Below are 19,233 nucleotides of genomic sequence, written 5' to 3'. Positions count from 1 at the left end.
GTTTTATTTTACAAATGATTTTAGAACATCAAGCCGCTATATATTTTTAATTCCTAGTTACTCCTTCCACCTGGATATTAAAAAAAAAAAAAAAAAAAAAAAAAAACAAAAGGGGCGCGATTTTGATTTGATTAGTTTTGATTTTTTTAATCAAATTTAATAAAATGCTTTTGGAGTAAAAATCTATTTAAAGCTGGCTTTCCCTTTAAGATACATTAATAATTTAGTTTACTCAGCATGAAAACGGAGCTTAGTTATATAGCATGAGGCTGTATAGTCTGCAATATTATCATTTTTGGTAAACTCATTCAATGAATCCAAGCTCTGCAAGCTGAGATAACAGGCACTGCATTGATGCATTCACACATGTACATGGATTTGCATTGGCAAATCCATGTACACTAAAAACTGTATGACTAAATCGGTTCAGATATCGCTGTTTTACTAATCTGACAGCTTATTATCTAAATAGGAAACCTTGATTTTGTTTGCAAATATTAAAGATTCCAACTACCATTAAGAATATATTTAAAGAGCACCTGTCATTTCAGATCCATCATGGCAGCGCCCGTTAGTGGGCATCCACTCATCTGCTGCTGCCACATCCCTCTCCTTGATGTGTCACTGCCGTATCACCAGATGTCCCATTAAAGTGATTAGGACTGTCAGTGAGTCAACAGCGGGTCAGAAGAGGAGCCACTGCGGGACAGAGATGACAGTCGCTCTTTAAAAACTAGGATTTAAATCAAGCCTTTTACTAGCGATTTGGTCACAATGCATAGCTTGAATGCCAAAAATGGAGTGCTGAGAAGAGAGAAAGTAAGGCAATCATGTAAATGCTGGGGAGGGTGTCAATTAAGTGAACCTGTTGGTTCGCTGTATGGGCAGCAATAGATAGATATCTAAATATATAAAAGAAAAAAAAAAAAAAAAACCCACACCACACACACAGACAGATTTAATCTGCTCACCGTGGTCAGCGTACAGAGGGGCGGGCAGAAACTGGCAGGCTCAGTCAGGTATTACAGGGGGCAAAATTACACAGCACAAGCACTGTATAACATGCTTTTAAAGGAACAGGATCTTTATTTTTTTTATTAGGTTAACAACTGCTTTAAATAGCATATGGTTTACAGGACTGTTTCTCTGCAAAACAAGTGTGGAATGAATGAATGTTGTTCCGATACCGAGTATTTTCAGGGAGTACTTGTACTCGTCCAAATGCTCCCGATGCCTAATCCGATACCTGGACACTCGAACAAACGGTGCGGTGGCGGCGGGGAAGTTATAATCCCTGATCTCCCTGTGTGGCTTTCAATAAAGCAGCTGAAAGCCACGAAGAGGTGGGAGAAGCACACAGGGAGATCAGTGATTATAATTTCCCCTGCACCGATTGTTCCCGAGTGTCCCTCCGATCACACTGTTTAGACATCTCACCAAAAGCCTTCCTACCCTAGGATAGAGATAAATACACACACTCTACGCTGCATATTAGTGCCACTGTCACACAACCGTAGAAAAAAATATTGGTACCTGTACTCGGTCTTAAAAAGTGGCATCGTGACAACCCTATTATGTAATCACATCATGAAATCACAATTAACTTGGCTCATAAAAGCAAACATACAGATAGATCCTCATACAATCTGACGGCTTGAGTGTGCTTGCCTCAGAGTGCACATATTCTTAAAACCCAAGTTTTCCTAATGCTCGGGGGTGGGGGACAAAAAAAAAAAAAAAAAAAAAAAAAAAAAAAAAAGGGAAGAAGGGGTCTTCTTGCACAAATTGCAAGACTTTCAAAGATCAGGCTGCATATGAGCACCCTACCTCTAGCTCTGTGGCATTCTGCTGTTTACTTTGATGCAATTAAATTGGACAGTGAAGATATAAGGCAGGTGGCCAACTAGCCTGAGTCAGACATCTAAAGCCTGGACCCTGTATTTATTAGATAGGACTGAAATCTAGTCCTCTGTCCTACTGTAAAGAAAAGCAACAAACTGATATTTTTATACTTAGCTTTTGAATGTCAGAGTAATGTGGTGCATTGATCAAGGATTTCCTCTATGATGGCATCGCTTATGGGGAACCAAAAAAAAAAAATTTAAGCCAAGTTTGAGAAAGCACACAAAGGAATACCATGCAACTTTGCAAATAACTGTTAATCGTTATCACTTCTACAATAAAAGTGAGTTACTGTAATTGCACAGTAAAGCCTCTGTCACCATACATTTTATTGCTAAACAAATCCCAAAACAGCAGCACTGTAAAATGTATACATACATATAATCTGGACCAATGTTCCTTGACTAAACATGTGCTAGTGCTATAAGCACATAAATATATGGATAGGCAGGTAATCACCTAATGTCGGTGGAGATTACAGGTATAGTCAGAGGCCCCTGGTACATGAATAGGAAGAAGGAGCTCAGCTTTCACTTAATACTATAGCACAACGGGGGCAGGAGTACCCACTTGCATGGTGCATTTTTACTAATGGGAGTCCACCATCTGTCTTGTTGGACAGCAGATGGTATCACCTCACATCAGTAAATAGATTTATGCTGAACGTGGTCACAGCACGGGACATGAAATAAGTTACCTATCTGATTAAATAATGGTCTTGTAATTATGGAAGAATGAGATTCAGCAGAATCCCAGCTCAGGCAGGGAGTTACTGGTATGTATGAATAAGACAAACTACATATTTCTGATACAAGAAATGGAAATTACAGGGTTTTTTTTTGTTTTTTTTGTTATCCCAGGTTCAGATCACTGCTTTGAAGAGTCAGACTAGGTTCACATTTGTGTGATGCAGGAACCAGCGAGATTACATAGCCACTTCCCGCATAGCATCTCTCCCACAGGCAGTTCACACTGCCCTCTGAACCGCTGTGGGTGTCAATACATTGTTAATGACACCCCCAGATCGGTTCACAGATCGAAGCGTGAACTTGCACATGAATCAGATCACATGAGCAAGAAAAAAAGTCCCTGCACATCCTATGAGAGTTCAGCCATACAAATGTATGGCTGAACTCTTACTACACAGACATCGCATGTGCTCGGCACCTGCGGTGCGAGTGCAAATCACATGGGATGTCTGAGATCGCACATATGTGAACCTAGGCTAAAAGTCATACATTTAGGCCAGATAGCACACAAATCACTGTGCTTCCAGCCCAGTGCTGCTATGAGAGCTATGGTTTGCTCTAGTGCCCCCCCTCCAATCACAGAACATAAAGGTGTTACTATGTATGAATGGACAAGGTGAGAGAAGGGGTGGATAGAATGACAGAGTAAAAAGATGTTCTGTGAATGGACAAGGGAACTACAGTAGTGGCGGGCCAGAGGTACCAATATACAGTGCATCTGGAAAGTATTCACAGTGCTTCACATTGTTATGTTACAGCCTTATTTAAAAATGGATTAAATTCATTATTTTCCTCAAAATTTTACAAACAATACACGACAACGTGAAAGAAGTTTGTTTGAAATCTTTGCAAATTAGGCTGGGTTCACACTGGTGCGACACGACAGCCGTCCTACTTTGGATCCGACTTTGCCCTGCGACATGAAGCCGGCATGTGTCCGACTTTCAATGAACGGGGATCCGACTTGGATCCCCGCCAATGCCAGCACTGTGTTTGGTATGAATCTTTAGGGGGGAATTCCGCGCCAAATTTTAAATAAAAAACCGGCATGGGTTCCCCCTCCAGAGGCATACCAGGCCCTTGGGTCTGGTATGGACCTTGAGGGGAACCCCCTACGCCGAAAAAACGGCGTGGGGGGTCGCCCCCAATCCATACCAGACCCTTATCCGAGCACGCAGCCCGGCCGGACAGGAATGGGGGTGGGGACGAGCGAGCGCCCCCCCCCCCTCCTGAACCGTACCAGGCCGCATGCCCTCAACATGGGGGGTTGTTGCCTTGGGGGAGGGGGGCGCGCTGCGGCCCCCCCACCCCAAAGCACCTTGTCCCCATGTTGATGAGGACAAGGGCCTCTTCCCGACAACCCTGGCCGTTGGTTGTCGGGGTCTGCGGGCGGGGGGCTTATCGGAATCCGGGAGCCCCCTTTAATAAGGGAGCCCCCAGATCCCGGCCCCCCACCCTATGTGAATGAGTATGGGGTACAGCGTACCCCTACCCATTCACCTAGGAAAAAAGTGTCAATTTAAAAAAAAAACACTACACAGATTTTTAAAGCATTTTATTAGACAGCTCCGGGGGTCTTCTTCCGACTTCGGGGGTCTCTCCGGATCTTCTGCCGGGCTCCTCCGCTCTCTTCTGCTCTTTTGCTAAAGCGGAGGAGCCTGGTCTTCAATCTTCTGCCCTCTTCTCCTGATGTTGACACGACGCTCTCTGGGGCTAGAATGCTCTCTGTGCGCTCTGCTCTGACTTATATAGGCGGTGACCCCGCCCCCTTATGCCGTCACAGTCCCTGGGCATGCTGGGACTATGACGGCATAAGGGGGCGTGGTCATCGGGTGATGACCACGCCCCCTAAAACGTCACAGTCCCAGCATGCCCAGGGACTGTGACGGCATAAGGGGGCAGGGTCACCGCCTATATAAGTCAGAGCAGAGCGCACAGAGAGCATTCTAGCCCCAGAGAGCGTCGTGTCAACATCAGGAGAAGAGGGCAGAAGGCAGAAGGCAGAAGATTGAAGACCAGGCTCCTCCGCTTTAGCAAAAGAGCGGCAAAAGAGCAGAAGAGAGCGGAGGAGCCCGGCAGAAGATCCGGAGAGCGTGGAGAAGAACCGGAGAGACCCCCGAAGTCGGAAGAAGACCCCCGGAGCTGTCTAATAAAATGCTTTAAAAATCTGTGTAGTGTTTTTTTTTTTAAATTGACACTTTTTTCCTAGGTGAATGGGTAGGGGTACGCTGTACCCCATACTCATTCACATAGGGTGGGGGGCCGGGATCTGGGGGCTCCCTTATTAAAGGGGGCTCCCGGATTCCGATAAGCCCCCCGCCCGCAGACCCCGACAACCAACGGCCAGGGTTGTCGGGAAGAGGCCCTTGTCCTCATCAACATGGGGACAAGGTGCTTTGGGGTGGGGGGGCCGCAGCGCGCCCCCCTCCCCAAGGCAACAACCCCCCATGTTGAGGGCATGCGGCCTGGTACGGTTCAGGAGGGGGGGGGCGCTCGCTCCTCCCCCCCCCCCCCATTCCTGTCCGGCCGGGCTGCGTGCTCGGATAAGGGTCTGGTATGGATTGGGGGGACCCCCCACGCCGCTCTTTCAGCGTAGGGGGTTCCCCTCAAGTTCCATACCAGACCCAAGGGCCTGGTATGCTCCTGGAGGGGGAACCCATGCCGGATTTTTATCTAAAATTTGGCGCGGAGTTCCCCCTCAAGATGATCTAAGCACAAGTCGCGTGCCGAAGTCGGATCATGCGAGACGGCAATCCGACTTTGATCCGACTTCAATGATAGTCAATAGGCTGAAGTAGGATCAAAGTCGGACCAAAGTAGTACAGGGAGCATTTCTAAAGTCGGAACGACTTGTATCGGACCAGTTAGGACGGCTCCCATAGGGAAACATTAAATTTCACACGTCATGCGACATGAGCTCCCAATGTCGGAGCGTTTGTCGGACCAGTGTGAACCCAGCCTTAAGGAAAAAACAACAAAACAAACACCCTGTACATATGTATTCACAGCCTTTGCCACAAAAATTGCGATCAGGTGCATTCTGTTTCCACTGATCATCCTTGAGATGTTTCTACAACTTGGAGTCCACCTGTGGTAAATTCAGTTGATTGGACATGGTTTGGAAAGGCACACACCCCTGTCTACATAAGGTCCCACAGTCAACAGTGCATGTCAGCACAAACCAAGCCATGAAGTCCAAGGAATTATCTGTAGACCTCCGAGCCAGGATTGTATCGAGGCACTGATCTGGCAGGGAGGGGGTTTACAGAAAAATGTCTGCAGCATTGTAGGTCCAAATGAGCACAGTGGTCTCAATCATCCGCAAACTGAAGAAAAGTTTGGAACCACCAGGACTCTTCCTAGAGCAAGCCAAACTGAGCAAATCGGGGAGAAGGGCCTTAGTCAGGGAGGTGACCAAGAACCCGATGGTCACTAACAGAGCTCCAGCGTTTCTCTGTGGAGAGAAGAGAACCTTACAGAAAAAAAAAAAAAAAAAAAAAAAAACCACCACCATCTCTGCAGCATTCCACCAATCAAGCCTGTATGGTAGCGTGGCCAGATGGAAGCTACTCCTCAGTAAAAGGCACATGACAGTCCATCTGGAGTTTGCCAAAAGGCACCTGAAGGCCTCAGACCATGAGAAACAAAACTCTCTGGTTTTAGGAAACAAAATATTGAACTCTTTGGCCTGAATTGCAAGCATCATATGTCTGGAGGAAACCAGGCACCACTTATCACCTGGCCAATACCATCCCTACAGTAAAGCATGGTGGTGGCAACATCATGCTGTGGGGATGTTTTTAAGTGGCAGGAACTAGGAGACTAGTCAGGATTGAGGGAAAGATGAATACAGTAGAGAGACATCCTTGATGAAAACCTGCTCAAGAATGCTCCGGACCTCAGACTCGGGCGAAGGATCATCTTCCAACAGGACACGACCCTAAGGACAAAGCCAAGATAAAAGGAGTGGCTACAGGACACTTTCGGGAATGTCCTTGAGTGGCCTAGACTTGAACCCGATTGAACATCTCTAATGAGATATGAAAATTGCTGTGCAGCAATACTCCCCACCCAACCTGATGGAGCTTGGGAGGTCCTGCAAAGAATGGGAAAAACTGCCTAAAAACCAGGTGTGCCAAGCTTGTAGCGTCATACTCAAAAAGACATGAGGCTGTAATTGGTGCCAAAGGTACTTCAACAAAGTATTGAAGCAAAGGCTGTGAATACTTATGTACATGTGGTCTTTTTTCGTTTTTTATTAATAAATTTGCAAAGATTTCAAACAAACTTCTTTCACGTTGTCATTATGAGGGTGTTTATAGAATGGAGGATAATAATGTATTGATTAATTTTGGAATAAGGCTGTAATATAGCAAAATGTGGAAAAAATGAAGCGCTGTGAATATTTTCCAGATGCACAGTATGTGTACTAGCCAGCTTGATGTATGACTTTTACCCTTCTGAGGTGCAATCCCTGGACCTAGGATAAACATCAACCGTGGTAATTTTTTTTTCCCCCACAGCAGCTGTTAAAAAGCTGTCTACCTGGAGTTTCTCTAAGTTTTTTTTTTTTTTTTTTTTTTTTTTTTTTAAACGCAAAGTTATAAAATGCGACCAATACAAGAATTTAGGTGAAACAGTCAGTCAATGAGCCTCATTTATAGAAAGATCTGAAGCAAGAACTGTGTTGCCCATGGTAACCAATCCCTGTTCTTCATACTACTATGGGACTTGGTTATCAGTAACATACACAGACCTTTTTACAAATACTGGGATAAGGATGATGCAGCAAGATGTGACCATTCTGCTCGTTTTCAGTTGAATACATTTCCCGCTTGCAAAAACACCATTAAAATATAATACGTATAAGAATATTGAGGACATACTTAGTTTACACAAGCCATTAAACATCATGCATATGAGACATAGTAATTTTCCTTGAATATGTTCATCCATGGGTGGTAGTAGTACATGTATAAATGGCGCAGTGAAAACCTCAAGAATCAATTCACAAAAAGTATACCTAAAAAACAAAACAAAAAAAAAAAACACAAAACGCAAGTCAAAAACAGCCACCTACAGTCACTATGATGAAATGACGCTTAGACTTACTTCAGATGTGCACTGGTATCTGTCCCACATTTAGGCATCCTATAGAGTTGGATGCAGATACAGTGGCTGCATGGACACAGCTGCATGTCAAAATTTGATGCAGGAGCAGCTGAATGGCCCGGGGAACACACTGCCTGCATTTGGCCTGGATTAGCTGCCCCTGCATTGCTGTCAAATTTTGATATGTGGCTGTGTCCGTGCAACCATGACATCTGCATCCACCTCTATAGGGTGTCCGATGGCAGCTGGGGGCAGATATTGGTGCAAAAACAAAAAGGCAGCCTGCATGCAAGCACTCATCTGAATGAAGCTTAGCATGCCATAGAGTAGCGACAAAGAAAATGCAGTAAGTTATCTAAAGATGGCCACACAGATCACAATCTGATTGTACAATCTCCTTCAGATCTGCAAACAATGTGAAGACCTACCTAAACAATAGATTCAGTTTATATTCAACCAGGCTGGACCATGCTCTACATAGTTTTGGCAATACTAAAGATGATTATGGGGGGGGGGGGGGACAAAAAAAAAAAACACCACACACACACACGTGTGCTTGTCAACATCCTCCTGATCACTGCAAAATGATGCCCAAATTCTGCATTTCAGCATGAAGAGTGATGAATAGGAAGCATGCAATAGTAAGGATCCATCAGCCGTCTATACAGCCTAGCACTAGACTAACATTTGTATGTATGAGGGAACAAATTAAAACAGACTGTTTATTTTGCAAAAAGAGAAAAGGTTGGTCTTCAGCAGGAAGGGCACAGGATGCTGCATCTATAAGAGATGTCAAAGTAAAAGCGACATCGCAGATATCCCAATCTTTGTTCTATAGCCCAGGTAAAAAGCATGTGCTTGTGACAACGTGCATGGGAAGTAATGGCCTCTGCAAAAAAAGACAAGGAATGAATATGCCCTACTGTCCTGAATTATACATGGATTTTATGTCTGTAAAAGGGAGATTTGTTCCCTAATCACACTATATATCATCCTTCTACATTATAAATGCACTGGACAGCACAGGTCCTGACGACTCCTGAGGTAGGGCAAAGAGAGTACATAGTATAGAAATGATAGATACGGGTCCCGGGACATCTACACCGACTTCAGAAAATAGGTAGCAACCCTACAAGCTACGCAACATACCGAGATACATGTACAGGCCCCATATACAATGACAGATGCTGTCCTGGGACAGGAAAGGAAAGTCCATCCTACAGACACTGCATGGTATTACTGTCCCCATGTAAACAATGACAAATAACTGTCCTCATACATCTACAGTGACTTCAGAAGAGATCTAGAAACCCTGCAGAGCATATAACCCTTCAGGTGAGAAATGGGAACATTACAGATTATGTAGAGCTGGCCATACTATACAGTCGTATTCTAGCAATTCATGCAATGATCTGACCAAATTATTCAGAATTGGATGATACAATCAGATCCATGAATAGGAACCTGATAGATTATGTAAAACACACACAATTATCTGTTGATTTCAAGCAAAACCAATCATTTTCATTATAAATCATATATAAAATCAGTCTATGCCCACCATTAGAGCTGCAATCAAACTATATGTTACAAGGGCCTGTCCAATTTGGCATAAACTGGACGCATACCTTCAGATTCTCATAGCTTTGATAAGAGTCATCATACACATTACAAATGCATCCACCCCCCCAAACTCCAAATTTACCAAATCTATGTACGGTAATATGAGGACCTACCCAACTCATCTATTCAATCTGTATTCAGATAGGTCCTTGTACTACATAGTTTTTGGGGAGATTTAATGGAAACAGAACAATTGTGATGTGTGTGGTCAGTTTACAGAAAGTTGTATAGTGTATGGCCAGCTTAACACAGGCACACATCCAGTCTTTATGTACACAAGGGCAGATAACAGTCTTCCCCAGAGCCTCATGTGAGCTTAGGGGGACATCACACACCGTCTCAGTATACTCCCGTCCACCCTCTATCTGCTGTGTCAGTGTGTGAGCCCCCAGGACTCAGTATAATCTGTAGTACGGATGATGCAACCCCCCCCCCCCCCCCCCATCTACTCCCCTGGCAGTATGTGCGGTGTCAGTCATGAGAACTGTGTATTGCCTGCCCCCCGCACAGTGCCTTGAAAAAAGTATTCATACCACTTTAAAATTTTCCTCATTTTGTCATATTACAACCAATTATGTACGTAAATATACTTTATTGGGATTTTTATGTGATAGACCAACACAAAGTGGCACATAAATTGTGAAGTGGAAGGAAAATGATAAATGGTTTTCATTTTTTTTTTTTTTTACAAATATCTGAAAAGTGTAGCGTGCATTTGTATTCATCCCCCGTTACTCCAATACCCCCAACTAAAATCTAGTGATACCAATTGCCTTCAGAAGTCACCTAATTAGTAAATAGAGTCCACACGTGTGTAATTTAATCTCTATCAATACAGCTGTTCTGTGAAGCCCTCAGGTTTGTTGGAGAACCTTGGTAAACAAACAGCATCATGAAGGCCAAGGAACACACCAGACAAGTCAGGGATAAAAGTTGAAGATTAAAGCAGGGTTAGGTTATAAAAAAAAAAAAAAAAAAATATCCCAAGCTTTGAACATCTCATGGAGCACTGTTCAATCCATCGTCTGAAAATGGAAAGAGTATGGCCCAACTGCAAACCTACCAAGACATGGCCGTCCACCTAAACCAACAGGCTGGGCAAGTAGAGCATTAATCTGAGAAGCAGCCAAGAGGCCCATGGTAACTCTGGAGGAGCTGCAGAGAGCCACAGCTCAGGTGGGAAAATCTGTCCACAGGACTATTAGACACCTTTCACACTGGGGTGCCTTGCAGGCGCCACAGCGCTAAAAATAGCGCCTGCAAAGCTCCCTGAAAGAGCCGCTGCTGTCTCTTCAATGTGAAAACCCTTCATCATTGTGTTGGACTGCCACACAAAAATCCCAATAAAATACTTATGTTTTTGGTTGTAAATGACAAAATGTGGAAAATTTCAAGGCACTGTATCTACCCACCTGGCACTGTGGGGGTGTCAGTTCCCAGGGCTCAGTATAGTTTGTAGGGGGGTGAAGTGAGCCCCTTGCTCCCTGTTGCCCCTGGCAGTGTCAGTCTTAAAGGGGGGGGGGGGGGCAGGCAATACAGAACGCTAAAGACTGACACTCCCCACACAACCAGGGGGAACAGGTAAGTGGGTCTCACATCATCCACTACAGACTATGCCGAGTCCTAGGGCTCACACCCTGGCACAGCGCTAGATAGAGGGACATGGAGTAGGAGGCCAGACTACACCGAGCATAGAAGATTGACACCCCCCCACAGTGCAGTGAGCCCCCCCCCCTTCTGTCTGTACCCACAAGTGTGTGGGTGTCAGTCCCCTAGGCTCAGTATAGTCTGTATGGGGAGGTGACCCCCCTTCTGTCTGTACCCACAAGTGTGTGTGTGTGTGTGTGTGTGTGTGTGTGTGTGTGTGTGTGTGTGTGTGTCTCAGTCCCCAGTATAGTTTGTAGAAGGTGATGTGAGGCCCTCCCTGTCTGTACTCCCAGTGTGTCCAGTGTGGCGGTGTCAGTCCACTGGGCAAAGTATAGTCTGTAGGGGGGGGGGGGGGATGATGCGAGCTCCCACCCTCCCCGTCTGTACCCCCAGTGGGGGGGGGGGTGTTATGTGTGGGGCATGTTGTGCCCCCCCCCCCCATTATGTAGTGTGGGGTGTGTTGTGTCCCCCCCCCCCTCTCTATGTAGTGTGAGAATATATAAGGGGGTCCATATAGTGACCTTGGTGTTGAGTTATTCACTTTACAGTCATCACTGAGGACAAGGGGGCACTCTTTACATCTAGAGAAAGAGAGATTTCATCTCCAAATACAGAAAGGTTTCTTCACAGTAAGAGCTGTGAAAATGTGGAATAGACTCCCTCCAGAGGAGGTTCTGGTCAGCTTAGTAGATTGCTTTAACACCTGGATTCCTTTCCTAAATGTACATAATATAACTGGGCACCAACATTTATAGGCAACGTTGATCCAGGGAATATCCGATTGCCTCTCGGGGGATTGGAAAGGAATTTTTTCCCCTGCTGTAGTAAATTGGAGAATGCTTTCCTGGGGTTTTTCGCCTTCCTCTGGATCAAATGTGGGTAAAGGATTGATTTTTGTTTTGGTTGAACTTGTGTCTTTTTTCAACCTAAGTGTGTGTGTGTGTGTTGCCCCCCCCCTCCTCCTGTATGGGGTGTGTGTTGCCCCCCCCCTCTATGGTGTGTGTGGGTGGGGGAGTGTGTGTGTGGTGTTGTGTGTGGGGGTTGTCTTGTGTGGGGTGTGTTGTGTTGTGTTGTGTGGTGTGGTGTGGTGTGTGTTGTGTGTGTGGTTGTGTTGTGTGGTGTGGTGTGTGTGTTGTCCCCTCCTCTATGTAGAGTGGAGTATAAGGCGCACGTGGCTCCTGTCATAGAATAACACAGAGAAGTTGTCCCCCGCCCCCCTCTGCTGTCCCGCACGGTGTTACCTGTCTTGAAGTCCTGTCCCTCGGCACCTCCCATCTCCTTCAGCAGCATAACATACAGGATCCCAAACGAGTTCTGGATGCCGAAGATGGAGCCGCTGCACCAGGTGGCCGCCAGAACCACCACCCAGCCGAACCCTCCTTCGGGCACTCTGCCCCGGACCTCGTGCTCCCGTTTGCCCCGTCCAGGCTCCTCAACAGTTCCTGTCACCCCTTCCGGGGTTCCCCCGAGCAGGCTGTCCCGCATCCCCTGCTCTTCCCCCGGTGGCAGGTTCTCGTCCTCCTCCGTTTCTTCTTCCATGGCTTGGCACTCCTCCCCCTCCTCCTCCCTTTTCCCGCCCAGCGTCCCTTCCTGGCTCCACCCACCGCTCTCCGCCCCGCCCCGCTCTACCTGCTCCGGGAGGTGTCAGCCAATAACAGGGCCCCTTACCTGTCCTATAGAACGCGGTGCGGAGCCGCACCGGAGGAGAGTGCTGGGGGCGGCGGGGAGGGTCACCGGGAGCGTGTATATTATTAGAGGCGGACCCCGCCCCCCTTTCATTGTGGAGGAGAACGACGTTGTCAGTGATGAACTTCCCCCCCCCCCCCCCCCCACACCAACTGTGTGAATGTGTCTGCGAGTCTTCTCCACACAACACACCGAGCACGGACTGAGCTTTTCTTCTGCCATGTATGTCCCCTGGGGAGATTTTCCTTCATATCCCTTCTTATTACTGAACAGGAAGTAAGAGGAGGGAAATCCCTGGTTGTCACTAGGACTGGTGTCCCCATTGGAAGCTGCTTAGAGGGAGTGGTCACATGGACTGAGGGGCTCCTTGTTCCCGCACCCCCAGACTCTGCGCACATTTAACTCTTGCAGGTATTTTTTTGTTTTCTCATCTATGTTCTATCAGGGAGACTTCCCTTGATTTTCTGCCCTGCATCTAGAACTCTCCTCTCAGACAGTTGTCACTGCAACACAATGCCCCCTCACTTCCTGTTCTCAGATGTCTGCATTTTCCCTTCAGCTTTCTGTCCCAGGGGCCACCAGAGCAAATAGAGGGATGAATCTCCCTGCCGGGGACACAGACATAATTAAAGAGGAAGCTCCACTTATCTGCCTCCTCGGATACTACATTTGGCACCTTTCAGGGGGGAGCGGGTACTTGGTTTTGACAGGTACCCACTCCCACTTCCAGGAGATCTTACCACAACAAGATCACCTGGAGTTCAGCCCCCTCTCCTTCCGCCGCTGTCGGGCCATTCACAAAGAGCTTCAAGCATACACATTAGGGAAGCAGCTGCGAAGCTGCAAAGCTTCAGTGCCAGTTTCCTTTACAAGCAATGGCAGAGGCTGCACCCTAGAGCCAATGGAAAAATGGGCCTGGATGAAGGCACCATGGAATCCCATGGGATACAAGCTTCCTAATATTAACCACTTGCTTACTGGGCACTTAAACCCCCTTCCTGCCCAGACCAATTTTCAGCTTTCAGCGCTGTCACTCTTTGAATAACAATTGTGCGGTCATACAACAGTGTACCCAAATGACATTTTTATCATTTTTTCTGAAACAAATAGAGCTTTCTTTTGGTGGTATTTAATCACTGCTGGGTTTTTTATTTTTTGCAAAAAAAACAAAAAAAGGCTGAAAATTTAGAAAAAAAAACACTTTCATAGTTTGTTATAAAATTTTGAAAACAGTTAATTTTCTCCTTCATTGATGTGGCTGCATTGATGGGCATTGATAGGCGGCACTGATGGTTGGTACTAATGGGCGACACTGAAGGGCACTGATATGTGGCACTGATTATCACCAATGGGTGGCACTGATGGGCACTGGTAGGTGACACTGATCGGTGGCATTGATTGGCAGCACTGGTGGCCATTGATAGGTGGCACTGTTGGGCAAAAGGTAGGTGTCACGGTGGCCACTGGTAGGTAACACTGTGGGCACTAGTAGGTGGTACTGGTGGGTACTGATAGGTGGCACTGGTGGGCACAGATGAGGCAGCCGCGGCTCTCTGTGTGAGGGACTGATGTCATTGATCAGCTTTTATTTCAACGTGAGGGGAAAAAAAAACAATTACCGATCTGTTTACATCACGTGATCAGCTGATATTGGCTGACAGCTGATCATGTGGTAAGGGGTCGGGCTCTGCCCCTTACTCCGATTTGTGAGGCAGCTCTTGTGCGGGAGGACATCATATGACAGCCTTCCAGCAATTAACCACTTAAGGACCGCCTAACGCCGATTTACGTCGGCAAGGCGGCACGGGCAGGCAAAATCACGTACATGTACGTGATTTGCCTCTCGCGGGTGGGGGGTCCGATCGGACCCCCCCCCGGTGCCCGAAGCGGTCCCGTTCTGTTCCCCGGCGATCCGAGATGAGGGGGAGGCCATCCGTTCGTGGCCCCCCCCTCGCGATCGCCGCCGGCCAATGGGAACACTCCTTTGCTGCTGTATGCTAAACAGCAGCAAAGAAAATGATGTCATCTCCCCTCGGCTCGGTATTTTCCGTTCCAGCGCCGAGGGGAGAAGACATCAATGTGAGTGCACAACACACTACACACACAGTAGAACATGCCAGGCATACAAAACACCCCGATCCCCCCCCCGATCGCCCCCCGATCCCCCCCCAATCACCCCCCCCCCCCCTGTCACAAACTGACACCAGCAGGTTTTTTTTTTTTTTTTTTTTTTTTTTTTTTCTGATTACTGCATAGTGTCAGTTTGTGACAGTTACAGTGTTGGGACAGTGAGTATTACCCCCCTTTAGGTCTAGGGTACCCCCCTAACCCCCCCTAATAAAGTTTTAACCCCTTGATCACCCCCTGTCACCAGTGTTGCTAAGCGATCATTTTTCTGATCGCTGTATTAGTGTCGCTGGTGACGCTAGTTAGTGAGGTAAATATTTAGGTTCGCCGTCAGCGTTTTATAGTGACAGGGACCCCCATATACTACCTAATAAATGTTTTAACCCCTTGATTGCCCCCTAGTTAACCCTTTCACCACTGATCACCGTATAACCGTTACGGGTGACGCAGGTTAGTTCGTTTATTTTTTATAGTGTCAGGGCACCCGCCGTTTATTACCTAATAAAGGTTTAGCCCCCTGATCGCCCGGCGGTGATATGCGTCGCCCCAGGCAGCGTCAGATTAGCGCCAGTACCGCTAACACCCACGCACGCAGCATGCGCCTCCCTTAGTGGTATAGTATCTGATCGGATCAATATCTGATCTGATCAGATCTATACTAGCGTCCCCAGCAGTTTAGGGTTCCCAAAAACACAGTGTTAGCGGGATCAGCCCAGATACCCGCTAGCACCTGCGTTTTGCCCCTCCGCCCAGCCCACCCAAGTGCAGTATCGATCGATCACTGTCACTTACAAAACACTAAACGCATAACTGCAGCGTTCACAGAGTCAGGCCTGATCCCTGCGATCGCTAACAGTTTTTTTGGTAGCATTTTGGTGAACTGGCAAGCAAGCACCAGGCAGCGTCAGGTTAGCGCCAGTACCGCTAACACCCACGCACGCACCGTACACCTCCCTTAGTGGTATAGTATCTGATCGGATCAATATCTGATCCGATCAGATCTATACTAGCGTCCCCAGCAGTTTAGGGTTCCCAAAAACGCAGTGTTAGCGGGATCAGCCCAGATACCTGCTAGCACCTGCGTTGTGCCCCTCCGCCCGGCCCAGCCCAGCCCACCCAAGTGCAGTATCGATCGATCACTGACACTTACAAGGCACTAAACGCATAACTGCAGCGTTCGCAGAGTCAGGCCTGATCCCTGCGATCGCTAACAGTTTTTTTGGTAGCATTTTGGTGAACTAGCAAGCACCGGCCCCAGGCAGCGTCAGGTTAGCGCCAGTACCACTAACACCCACGCACGCAGCATACGCCTCCTTTAGTGGTATAGTATCTGAACGGATCAATATCTGATCCGATCAGATCAGATCTATACTAGCGTCCCCAGCAGTTTAGGGTTCCCAAAAACGCAGTGTTAGCGGGATCAACCCAGATACCTGCTAGCACCTGCGTTTTGCCCCTCCGCCCGGCCCAGTCCAGCCCACCCAAGTGCAGTATCGATCGATCACTGTCACTTACAAAACACTAAACGCATAACTGCAGCGTTCGCAGAGTCAGGCCTGATCCCTGCGATCGCTAACAGTTTTTTTGGAAGCTTTTTATTGAACTGGCAAGCACCAGCGGCCTAGTACACCCCGGTCGTAGTCAAACCAGCACTGCAGTAACACTTGGTGACGTGGCGAGTCCCATAAGTGCAGTTCAAGCTGGTGAGGTGACAAGCACAAGTAGTGTCCCGCTGCCACCAAAAAGACAAACACAGGCCCGTCGTGCCCATAGTGCCCTTCCTGCTGCATTCGCCAATCCTAATTGGGAACCCACCACTTCTGCAGCGCCCGTACTTCCCCCATTCACATCCCCCAACGAAATGCAGTCGGCTGCATGAGAGGCATTTTTATGTGCTCCCGAGTACCCCTACCCAACGAACCCCCCCCAAAAAGATGTTGTGTCTGCAGCAAACGCGGATATAGGCGTGACACCCGCTATTATTGTCCCTTCTGTCCTGACAATCCTGGTCTTTGCATTGGTGAATGTTTTGAACGCTACCATACACTAGTTGAGTATTAGCGTAGGGTACAGCATTGCACAGACTAGGCACACTTTCACAGGGTCTCCCAAGATGCCATCGCATTTTGAGAGACCCGAACCTGGAACCGGTTACAGTTATAAAAGTTAGTTACAAAAAAAGTGTAAAAAAAAAAAAAATATATATAAAATAAAAAAAAATAGTTGTCGTTTTATTGTTCTCTCTCTCTATTCTCTCTCTCTATTGTTCTGCTCTTTTTTTACTGTATTCTATTCTGCAGTGTTTTATTGTTATTGTTATTGTTATTATGTTTTATCATGTTTGTTTTTCAGGTATGTAATTATTTATACTTTATTGTTTACTGTGCTTTATTGTTAACCATTTTTTTGTCTTCAGGTACGCCATTCACAACTTTGAGTGGTTATACCAGAATGATGCCTGCAGGTTTAGGTATCATCTTGGTATCATTCTTTTCAGCCAGCGGTCGGCTTTCATGTAAAAGCAATCCTAGCGGCTAATTAGCCTCTAGACTGCCTTTACAACCCGTGGGAGGGAATGCCCCCCCCCCCCCACCGTCTTCCGTGTTTTTCTCTGGCTCTCCTGTCTCAACAGGGAACCTGAGAATGCAGCCGGTGATTCAGCCAGCTGACCATAGAGCTGATCAGAGACAAGAGTGGCTCCAAACATCTCTATGGCCTAAGAAACCGGAAGCTACGAGCATTTTATGACTTAGATTTCGCCGGATGTAAATAGCGCCATTGGGAAATTGGGGAAGCATTTTATCACACCGATCTTGGTGTGGTCAGATGCTTTGAGGGCAGAGGAGAGATCTAGGGTCTAATAGACCCCAATTTTTTCAAAAAAGAGTACCTGTCACTACCTATTGCTATCATAGGGGATATTTACATTCCCCGAGATAACAATAAAAATGATTTAAAAAAAAAAAAAATGAAAGGAACAGTTTAAAAATAAGATAAAAAAGCAAAAAAATAATAAAGAAAAAAAAAAAAAAAAAAAAAAGCACCCCTGTCGCCCCCTGCTCTTGCGCTAAGGCGAACGCAAGCGGCGGTCTGTCGTCAAACGTAAACAGCAATTGCACCATGCATGTGAGGTATCGCCGCGAAGGTCAGATCGAGGGCAGTAATTTTTGCAGTAGACCTCCTCTGTAGATCTAAAGTGGTAACCTGTAAAGGCTTTTAAAGGCTTTTAAAAATGTATTTATTTTGTTGCCACTGCACGTTTGTGCGCAATTGTAAAGCATGTCATGTTTGGTATCCATGTACTCGGTCTAAGATCATCTTTTTTATTTCATCAAACATTTGGGCAATATAGTGTGTTTTAGTGCATTAAAATTTAAAAAAGTGTGTTTTTTCCCCAAAAAATGCGTTTGAAAAATCGCTGCGCAAATACTGTGTGAAAAAAAAAAATGAAACACCCACCATTTTAATCTGTAGGGCATTTGCTTTAAAAAAATATATAATGTTTGGGGGTTCAAAGTAATTTTCTTGCAAAAAAAAAAAAACTTTTTCATGTAAAAAATAAGTGTCAGAAAGGGCTTTGTCTTCAAGTGGTTAGAAGAGTGGGTGATGTGTGACATAAGCTTCTAAATGTTGTGCATAAAATGCCAGGACAGTTCAAAACCCCCCCAAATGACCCCATTTTGGAAAGTAGACACCCCAAGCTATTTGCTGAGAGGCATGTCGAGTCCATGGAATATTTTATATTGCGACACAAGTTGCGGGAAAGAGACAAATTTTTTTTTTTTTTTTTTTGCACAAAGTTGTCACTAAATGATATATTGCTCAAACATGCCATGGGAATATGTGAAATTACACCCCAAAATACATTCTGCTGCTTCTCCTGAGTACGGGGATACCATATGTGTGAGACTTTTTGGGAGCCTAGCCGTGTACGGGACCCCGAAAACCAAGCACCGCCTTCAGGCTTTCTAAGGGGCGTGAATTTTTGATTTCACTCTTCACTGCCTATCACAGTTTCGGAGGCCATGGAATGCCCAGGTGGCACAAAACCCCCCCAAATGACCCCATTTTGGAAAGTAGACACCCCAAGCTATTTGCTGAGAGGTATAGTGAGTATTTTGCAGACCTCACTTTTTGTCACAAAGTTTTGAAATTTGAAAAAAGAAAAAAAAAAAAGTTTTTTCTTGTCTTTCTTCATTTTCAAAAACAAATGAGAGCTGCAAAATACTCACCATGCCTCTCAGCAAATAGCTTGGGGTGTCTACTTTCCAAAATGGGGTCATTTGGGGGGGGTTTGTGCCACCTGGGCATTCCATGGCCTCCGAAACGGTGTTAGGCAGTGAAGAGTAAAATCAAAAATTCACGCCCTTAAAAACGCTGAAGGCGG

The 19,233-nt window shown here is 46.3% G+C and overlaps 1 protein-coding gene across 1 annotated transcript in view; it reads right to left on the bottom strand.

Annotated features, from left to right (window-relative positions):
- The window catches only part of SLC16A2 (solute carrier family 16 member 2), a 476,284-nt gene extending 463,678 nt beyond the window's left edge, over window positions 1-12,606 (bottom strand). The window contains exon 1 of the mRNA XM_073599494.1: window positions 12,275-12,606. Within this exon, the coding sequence (XP_073455595.1) occupies window positions 12,275-12,572 (298 nt within the window). The 5' untranslated portion in view covers window positions 12,573-12,606. The remainder of the gene's footprint in view (window positions 1-12,274) is intronic.
- Window positions 12,607-19,233: the final 6,627 nt, after the last annotated feature.

The sequence above is a fragment of the Aquarana catesbeiana genome, linkage group LG09, assembly GCF_042186555.1.
Source record: "Aquarana catesbeiana isolate 2022-GZ linkage group LG09, ASM4218655v1, whole genome shotgun sequence".
Lineage (NCBI taxonomy): Eukaryota > Metazoa > Chordata > Amphibia > Anura > Ranidae > Aquarana > Aquarana catesbeiana.
This window is presented reverse-complemented; position numbering and strand designations above follow the sequence as displayed.